Source organism: Cynoglossus semilaevis, chromosome 1 (assembly GCF_000523025.1).
Source record: "Cynoglossus semilaevis isolate Cse_v1.0 chromosome 1, Cse_v1.0, whole genome shotgun sequence".
NCBI classification, from domain to species: domain Eukaryota; kingdom Metazoa; phylum Chordata; class Actinopteri; order Pleuronectiformes; family Cynoglossidae; genus Cynoglossus; species Cynoglossus semilaevis.
The window spans coordinates 9,400,688-9,410,688 of record NC_024307.1 but is presented as its reverse complement, the minus strand read 5'-3'; the positions used below and the strand labels follow the sequence as shown (position 1 = coordinate 9,410,688).

Below are 10,001 nucleotides of genomic sequence, written 5' to 3'. Positions count from 1 at the left end.
TGCATGTTGGCCTCCAAATTGTACACGTTGAGGCTGATACCTTTTTTTAAATGTTTTAAGCATAATATTTCAGTTTCAGGCTTAAAACATCTTGGAATTTTAAGCTAAATTTATGAAAGTTACTATACTTTAAACCACAAAAAGTACCACATTTTGAACCATATTCTTTCAGACAGTAAAGTACAGTTTTATCTATCTATCTATCGATCTTTCGATTGATCTATCTATCATTTTAAAGTTCAGTTTTTTTCTTTTTGGAATGATTTATTTTATTTTATATTATTTTAATCACCAACAAACATTATTTTTTACAAGGCAGTGACTATCGTAAACAATAAATAAATAAATAAAACAAATTATTATATAAATATATACGGAATTACCCAGTCTCTTTGAACCAGAGCAGGGACACAATGTACATGTCTTGACTTATGTCAAACCAAAGACTGTCATTACTGTAGTATAAACATGTACCTGATGTCAGACTGCATTTTTGTCGGCCTTTCTGTGTGAGGATACTATACTATACTTACCTTTGAAGTATTTGTGTAAGAAGATATTTGCTGTTTTGTTTGACCATATATATATACAGTATATACATATATACTGTATGTATGATTTTGTTTTGCGGAACTTTAGAACTTTATCCTTTTACGTCTATGTAGCCCCCTTTTTTGAGAGGAGTCTGAGAAATACTTTTGCTCGGATCTTTAAGAATGACCTAAAGCCTGTTCTTTAGATGGGGGTTGTACAACGACCCACTCCCATTCAAGGTGATCCCAAACAAATTTGATTTTAATCAATTCCAGGCTCCATCTGCTTGTTCTCTTTTAACTTTAGACCAGGATTCAGTGGAAGTTTATGGAAAAATTGAAGGATCAGATATATTTCTCATATCCTGTGTTCAATTTTGTTTTTTCAGAATTTATTGTCGAAATCTTTGTCCCTCCACCCATTCTCTATTTTTTTTATTGTTATTTCACCTTTACTTAACCTGAATTTACATTGTCATTGAAAAAAGAAAAAGGAAATGGATTGGTTAAAATATCATTAATTTCCTCTTGACTGCGTGAGCACAATGCTCAGAAAATAAATTGAATATTTTTATTATATATTTATTACTATTAAAGTAATCCATCATGGTAATTTTACATTTTTATCATTTACTGGATAATTACAACCTATACAAAAACGAGTACAGGACTAGAAAATAACATCTATTCGTGTGTATTTCAGTACAGTTTATTACGGACAGTTGGGTGGATAAAGGTGGTGGTGATGGTGTCACACTGGTGGTGTGGAAATTGACAGAGTAAAATAGTGAAGTAATTTTGTACTCAGTATACTGTATAATTGTGTAAGAGTAGTAACTGCTTCCTGTAGTAAGTGTCCAGAAGAGGAAGCAGCAGAGGGTGGAGATGAGTTGATGAGCATTAGGCAGTGCTGTCTGTGTCAGCGTTTTTAATGGTCTAATCTCAGTGTGTTAAGAAGCTGATGGCGGTCCCTCACTCCGTATGAACTGTTGACGTTATCTTCAAACACTGTAGTTGACTTCAAACCCAACTGGAACTTTTAATTGACAGCCATTTGAAACAGAGCTGCGATATAAGCATGACAATAGGCCTGCTGTGGCTGCCAGTCTTCTTCTCCACGGCCGACTGGGGGTCACGTCATATGGCTGGGCTCTGGTGAGACGTGGGCCCTGGGGGGAGGGGTTGTTTTCTTTCAATATCTGCCCAGAGCCAATAAGCAAGAGTGCTGCTGAGTGAATCCAATTATCATGAACTAACCGGCCCACAGCCACACCCTGCAGCAGGAGGCAGCACTGTACACTCCATAGACTAACAACCACTAGCTGAAGTCAGTGGAACACAGAAGGAGTTTTACTATGTTGTGTTTTACTGTGTGTCACCATAAAAACATAATCCTGTTAAAAAAAAAAACCCTGAACTTTGTTGTTTCTCTGCAGTAGCCTGAAGAGTCCACCAGGTGTAATAATAGTTAATGACCTCATCAGTTACCAACCAGTACAGTTTAGATGTAACACAGAAACACTGCTGTATAAACATGGTTACTGTTAAACTTATATTAAACTTAATTCTAAATTAGGGTTGGCTAAACAGAGCAACAACAAATAATTATTGATTAATTATGCAATATATTAATGTATCAACTCCTTCAATAGTCAACTAGGAGGTGGTTAGGTAAGGTTTTTTTTTTCTTAAAATTTAAATATTTCATTTTATTTATTTGCTTGTTTGTTTCTTTATTGCTTCTTTAAGGCTAGTGATGACCTCTGATTTATATGAAGTTTAACAGTAAAACTTGTTTAAGACTCACGTGACTGTGAAACATTTTCAACCTGATCATTTTGAGTAATTTCCTACTCTTTAACTTAAACATTTCCACAGACTTTGGTTTTATAGACTTAATCTAGTGTAAATTCTGCCAATATTAATGACAATGTCACTGATAGACTACATTGGCTGTATAAAGAAACTAATTAGGTTGAGTGAGTTTTAATGAGCTATATATGAATAATTTTATTTTAGCTTTTTTGTTTCATTTTCTTCATGTAAATAGTTTTGGTTCTCTGTACTTTTGGTTTTCAAACAAAAACAGGAAGTGTGAGCAACAACACTGTTGTTGGTGTTTCATGAACCAATGACAACACATGATACATAATAACAAAGAATAAAGAAGACAGAAACATGAATGAAAAAATTAAATGTTGCATCTTAACATTTTAACTTTATTTTATAGTCAGCTAATGGTGCTAAACAAAACAAGTACTACTGTTTACAGTGTCTGTGAATATGACATGTTTTTGCTTTTCCAAATCAAATAACTTTCTTTTGGGTCAAAATCACCATAAATAAATTATTAATCTAGGACATGACTGAACTTTTATAGAAGTTACTTTCGTCTCCATATTCTTTTTATTTTCAGTCAGGTTTAGCAGTTTAATTGACTTTTAAACAATGTTTAGTCTGATTTTAAAGATGTTCAGAGTACATGTGCAGAAGTGCTTTTTGTCTCCATGTCCAGCCTGAAGAGAAAGGAACATTGTGCACCGAGCTGTGGTCCCTTTAAGAAGACCAGCATCGTCCCTGAACAACTGTTTTATGCAAATGTGACAAGTCGAGCGTGCCGCCAGCCAATCAGAGGCGCCCTCGAACCGCGGGAGATCCAAATTTCGCGGGACCAAGTTTGGCGGTAAAAAAGAGCCTCCTCTCTGCTCCTTCTTCTTTTTCTCCACCTCCTCTGTTTACTGTGTATGGAGAGCAGAGCTCGGAGCTGGGACGGACTGGAATCTCCAACACAGAACAGGGTCGAATTCTGCTCTCCCTCGGATTAGACCAGATTATAACCTGGAAACAGAACTCAGTCAGATCCGGTCTGAACTTCGATATTCTGGACGTATTGTTTATTTATTTATTTATTTAGCATCATCTCATAAGTAATTTATGAAAAGGCTTCTCCGAGTCGGACAAAGAACGAGATCGCCCTCCAGTCTCCTGTGTCTTCTACGAATCTAATCTGGATTTTCATTTTTAATCCTGCATTTTTCCATCAGATTCGACTTCATGTCGCCTCTTTTGTTCTGAGATTAGAAGTTTGATTTACACAGAAATCCTGCAGCAGCTGCTGTTGGCAGATCTCACAGAAGGACGGGAGTTAGAGGAGCATTAATCGGCTCGTATTCGGCCGATCACGTTCACTGTTAGTCGATATATATTTTAAAAAATGATTCGAACGCCTAAAGGCGTCTCTGCAGCTCCGGCGGTGGTGGGTCGCTCTGCAGTGACTCTGAACCACTGTTCCCAGCAGAAACAGTTCAAGGTTCTGTCCAGCGCTGGAGTCAAAGCCGAGTTTTTTGGCACCGGACTGTCCAGTCCACCGGTCCACACGGTACCGCTGGGTTATTTCACCCAGATCTGTAACACGGCCGTGGCCGAACAAAGAACCAACAGCAGCCTGTACTCAACCCCCCACGGACCGGAGGCGAAAGCCATCAGATCATCGTCAGGGAGACTGCCGGTAAACACACACACACACACACACACACACTTTACACTTTACATGTTCTGCAGATACACACTGTATTTCATTATAACCGCAGTAGAGCGTTCTCTCTGTTCGTCAGAACACTGAGTTCTGTTCTCCAGACAGTGGGTGGCTTCATTTTCCATGTATGTAAATGTTTCTACATGTTTTCAGCCTAAGTCCGGCTGTAGTAACACTGTGTGTTTGGCTGTAGTTTCCTGCCTTGTGAGGTAGTTCGGTACCATGTAGTTGTAGACACGGTTATTAACTGTGTGTTAGTACAGGGGAGAGTAGTTTGGGGACTATGGGGGGGGGGGGGGGGGGGAGGGGCGGGGGGGGGCCATTTTTTTCCCCAAACCTCAACAATCAGACAGTGTTGGGGTCTGTTGATGTCAGTGTTGTTGGACATATGAGAGTAATCATTTGTTTTACAATCTTCACATTATATACATGTAGTGTGTGTACTGTATATCCTGTACATATAATGTATACTTCCTCATTATTATTGTGATTATTGTGAACCACAATGCTTAGCTGGTTTCAGAAAGATACTATTAGAAAGCAGAAATGGTATCTTTTGGAGAATGTATCTAGTGAATTTATTAATTCTTCTACAGTATGTGGTGTGTCAGTTTTGTAACTCACGATCCTATTTGGTGGAAAATGGGAGGCACGTATGATTTGATACCGGAACTCTAAACAGGCAGCTATTGGATCATAATGCTAAAACTGATGTGCTCTTGTTGTTTGTACCTTACATGATCTGACAACCATTTAGAGTTTGTTTACTCTACATTCAGTCTTTTGAAGCCCACAGGTTATTGGCCATTCTTAGGTCATTATTATTCCCATGCTGCCTTTCAGCTATCAGAAGCAGTGTTGAGTCAGTTGTTTTGTTCAAGGACACATAGGTTTGTAGATAAGAGGTCGGACCCCTGAACTCAGAAAAAACACTGTTTTATTATTTTTCAGATCTGTCCTTAACTAGTCCACCTTAGGCTGCATTGTCGAGTGCAGGTCCACTAAGCCGTGCCTCCCATTCATTCACATCAAGGTGCTTCATGTAAAACTCACTTGTTGCAACATGGCTAATGCCTAGAATTAGGGATGAGGTTCATCGTGATGTGACATGTGAAAATGCACTTACGATTGCTAAATTATTATTTTTCATAACTAAATGACAGGAACCCAACCGCAGCATGCGGTAGCAAAATAAAAGTTGTGCGTGCTGCCCGAAAAGATACAGTACACCGCTAGTAATGCTCCTGGTTCATGATCAGTTGATCAATTAAAATACAAATTTATACTGCAATACTAAAATCATACTCTGCAATACAGTATGCACGCAGGCATTTAACCAGTCCTCCAACATATACGTTAAAGTTGATCACTTTATCCTGGACATTTGAAGAGCAGCTCCTGAGCTAAACAAGCGTGGACCCCTGTGCCTTGAATCAACAGTTTCCTGTTTACTCCCCTGGGAACTGGTTCCTGTTTGACGGATGTCCCCAAGTGGACGTTTCCACTCCTGCTGTATTTGGACAGCTTTTTTGCTGATCACCTCTCATTGACAGCTGCTCCCACTGCTGCACCTGTCATTACGACCGGTCTAACCTGTTTGTAAAACTGTAGGACAGGGCTGGAGGTCGGAGGTCACCGGCTGACAACTGTTCTGTTTTGTTAAGACTGTGATGTGTTTGGGGGAGCAGGTAGCGGGAACCTGGGAGAAGCGAACATCTTCACAGTGTGTCTCCTATTTTAGAGAGATTATTTGATATTCTTGTTGCTGTGAGAGGATTGGTTCTCACAGGCCTTCTGTTGTTTTTGTCTTATTTTCCTCTTTAGACTTACTGAAGGTGTTAAGGGTTAGGGTCTCCAAATCTCAAGTTAACCTTCCAGACCTTGAACCTTAAGGTCCCTCAAGAGGATTAGATGCTGTAAGTTAACTAACAAATAGGCCGCCACCTGCTTTATAATAGGCCAGGGAAAATGGGCTACCTATGTACTGGTACATGTCACTGAGTAGACTGAGACTGACACTGCTGTCTTGTATAATCAGCCATAAGAGGAGTTTATTTGATAAAGTGGTCACTCTTGACCCACGTGGTAGGTCATGGTTGTGGGCTGGACCATGTGCTGATAAAGATGCTTGATAAGAAACCACAATGTGGAGTGTGTTTTCACACTGATAATAGACACGTCTCTTCTTCTACTTCTTGCTGCCATATTGACAGCTCTTACATAATCCGATGTAATGGTGGTTTACAACAGTGGACATCTTCTCAGGGACAAGTGGCATCAGCAGCTGTTGGGTCATTGGCTCACTTAAAGTTCAAACACAGTCGTTATCGAACGCTCAGCAGTGTTAAATGGTGGCTTGAGGTCTGCATCTAGCCCATGTCCTGGTATTTTGTGGACTGTGACATGAACATGGAGGCTGAAAGGAGGCTGTTTTTTCTTTTACTTCAATGTGTGGTTTGCTTTGATCGGCACATTTAAGTGGACGCTGATAGGCTGTTAGAAAGAATGGCACTTGTAATTTCTGCTGTTTAAGCTCTATGCTCATCAGTAGTAGAACGAAAATGACGTGTCATGTGTCTAATATGCTGGGAGACCATAGGTCGGAAGATTCAAATTTTGAAATTTCAGTATAACAACAAAGTATAAAACCTTTGTTGTTGTTTTGAATACACAAGTAACAACGGAGCAGAGGAAACATCTAACGTGTTAAAGCTGTGGATCGACATTTTCCTGCAGGTTCAAGGAGGTCATAAAACCCTAGGTTTAGCCTCTGATACCACTGTGAAACTGCTCATGCTGTACATTTAGAATATGGTACATTCCACTGGTTGCTGGTGCCTCTGCCTCTGGGGGCCTGCCTGTGTTTGCTGACACAGCAGCCTTAGTTTGCACTGTGATAGGAAGTGTAGTCTCTTCATACGCGTCTGTATTTCCTTCAACTCTCACACCCACAACAAATAACCAGCGTCTCTATGAAGTTCTCTTTGACGGTGTAGCCACATATTTTACTGAGCATTCACATCTGACGTCCTTCAGGTTAAAGGAACGTCTCACACATTTACACAGGTCTGAGCCAATAGTTTTGCACAAGAGGCACGTGCTTCTGAAAAACAATCCTGACAAAAGAAGTTAATCTTTGACTTACAGGTCTGAGCCAATAGTTTTGCACGTGCTTCTGAAAAACACTCCTGACAAAAGAAGTTAATCTTTGACTTGAGCTGTAGAGATATGACAGTCGTCAATGTGTCCGTCACTGAGTCTTTGACAACAGCTTTAGCATCAAACCATAACCCTTCAGTGACGGAGGAACAGTTCTGACTGTTCCACAGTCAAACACCAGCACACGCAGAAGACCCTCGTCATCTCACATAATATAGACCACCACGGACAACGACCCGTTTGTTCTCCTGTGATGTCACACACTTTAATGCGACGTACAGAATCTTTAGGAAAGAATGAAGTTTGACAAAAATGAAATAACACTGTTGGGATTTGGCAGCAGCACTGACTGCATTTACATGTCGATGGAATAACACGCAGATATGCTAACTGATGGACTGGATGGAATAACACGCAGATATGCTAACTGGTGGTTGGACATGATGATAAAAATAATTCTTCAAATATTTAGGGGCTTTGTAATTAATAATCATGATTAGTAGAGTTTATTTGATAGCTTAAAGACTAGACATACATATAAATGTAAACAACTTTTTTTCATAAAGATTTTTTTCAAATAAATCTAAATGTATATTCTCATGAAAACAGAATAGTTCATCTGGAACCTGCTCCGCGTGTGACAAGGGGGGCTGCCCCCTACTTTGGGAACCCCTGACTAATATGTACATACAGTTATTGATAGGAATCAAATGACTAAAACGAGGCTTTATCTGGTTACACTGTAGAAACAAAAGAACAGCATAGTTGAAGTTGTTGAAGCACAGGATTATGGGTAGTTCATTTTCATAAGTTTTCATAACTAGAAAGAAAAAGAAAAATGTGTGTAATAAGGAAACTTTACATCATGGCTTATCACAGTCAGAGTCTTATTGTATTTTACTGGCATCTGGGCTTCAGAAATGTATGTTAAAATGAACGATTTCATTGAACCTTCATAAGACGAGCGATGTGTAACTTCAGCTTTGGTGGAACCCTGTTAGTTTAACCCACAGTCAAATACAGTTGTTAACTGATTTAATAGTCAGTTTGTTTTTGCCTTGACCTTGGGTTAGCAGCCCCAGTGGTCAAGTCTACAAATGGTTGTCATGAAAAACAAAGTAACAGTGTTAGACTTTATAGTCATCTCTATCTAACTAGCTGACCGCTAACATCAACCAGGATGTTTGACTTATTACCATCGTCTGTGGTACATTTTGTTATATATGTTTTTGTACACTGTGGCCAGAAGTCTAATTAAAAGTAGTCTTTCAGAACCGTCTCCATAGTTTGGTTGTGTCTTTACTACCTAACCCCCTTTATGGGCTGCATCGTGGCTGCATTAGATGAGCTCTTATTCAGACTAATGTCACAAAGGTGTGACTTTGGCCACAGAGTCAATTGTATGCATCAGCCCAAAGCCTTTTTCTTCTTCCCCCAGCCTCATGCCCTGGGTCATTATGGCCACAGCAGGGGGAATTTAGCAATTCAAAGGAAGCTAACCCCCCTCCACTCCACAGACCAACCCAAATGGCCAGAAACACTGTTGAAAATGACCCAGTCTCATCAGCAAAGCAGCCATTGTTTTTCTTCTGACTACCAAGGGTGTGGTACGGAGCGATGTGTTAACAGAGATCCTGATATTTACAGACATACTGGAACTTGTCCTCGGCCTGCTCGCCTGGAATTTGGGTCCCATGCAGCAGCTTGACTGGCCGGGTTTGTTGGGTTTGACAAGAGGCCCAACAGCAGTGGTATCTCCACATGGCTCACCCACTTTGTGTGTTGGTGTGTGTGGGGAGGGAGGTTTCCCCACAGCAGCACAGATAGTCAGGAGCAGGAATTAGCCAAAGAATGTAGCATAAACAGAAACTGACATGTGCAGATGGGGCCTGGGTGTAACTGGGCGGGCAGGTGAGGTTAGTCTGGGGCGAATGTTAGCACAGTGATAGTACTAGTTAAAGAGAGACAGAGTGACAGTGGTTTATGACAGTGAACAGGGATCACAGCTGCGTTGAAGTAATGATTGACTTTGTGTTTGTTTCTTCAAACTCTATATGTTTTCTGGTAGTTTTTTGTGATATTATGTTTTACTTTTCCCTGTATTTATTAAAGTACATGGAGGTTGAGTATCTCTTCATGGGCGCACAGATATTGCAGCAGGCGCAGGAGGTGAAATTAATTTATATGTTTAATGTTATTTCCTTTTGTTTGAGGAGAAAATCTATAAAATCTATATTTTTTTTTTACAGTAAATTAAGGTGTTGCGTTATAAAACAATAGATGTACTGTACATGTGTTGGGGCGTGGGGTGTCGACTTGACAATAGTTTTATCTACAGTAGGGGGCGCTGCAAAATGTTTGGGAACCACAGTACATGGTATTTTTCTACATCAGTACTTAATATTATGAATTGATCTATTTATTTTCATTCCTATATATATATATATATATGGATATATATATAAATATATATATATATATATATAGGTGCATAATATGTCGATGTCAGACAAAGGGATCTTTGGTACTTGATACATCTCAAATAGAGTAAAAACAGACTTTCAAAAAAGTTACACCAGGAATGTGGACAGCTCAGGAATTGTACTGTGATTGTGTTTTAGTAAAACTAGTAATTAGATCCATTAATTTCACATTAGTACCATACTTACATACCAGTGAAGACAGTCCTACCTGTCCTTCCACTAAATGAAGAGATATTTACATAATACGACTGACTCACCACAGTCCTGCATTGAAAATGGGAGCACCTAAAC

At 39.5% G+C, this 10,001-nt stretch overlaps 1 protein-coding gene across 2 annotated transcripts in view; it reads left to right on the top strand.

Annotated features, from left to right (window-relative positions):
* Positions 1 to 1,945: 1,945 nt before the first annotated feature.
* The window catches only part of e2f2 (E2F transcription factor 2), a 12,796-nt gene continuing 4,740 nt past the window's right edge, over positions 1,946 to 10,001 (top strand). The window contains exon 1 of one of the 2 annotated variants that reach the window (XM_008309930.2): positions 1,946 to 4,041. In XM_008309930.2, the coding sequence (XP_008308152.1) occupies positions 3,748 to 4,041 (294 nt within the window). In that variant the 5' untranslated portion in view covers positions 1,946 to 3,747. The remainder of the gene's footprint in view (positions 4,042 to 10,001) is intronic. The other variant, XM_008309938.2, reaches the window with a different exon arrangement.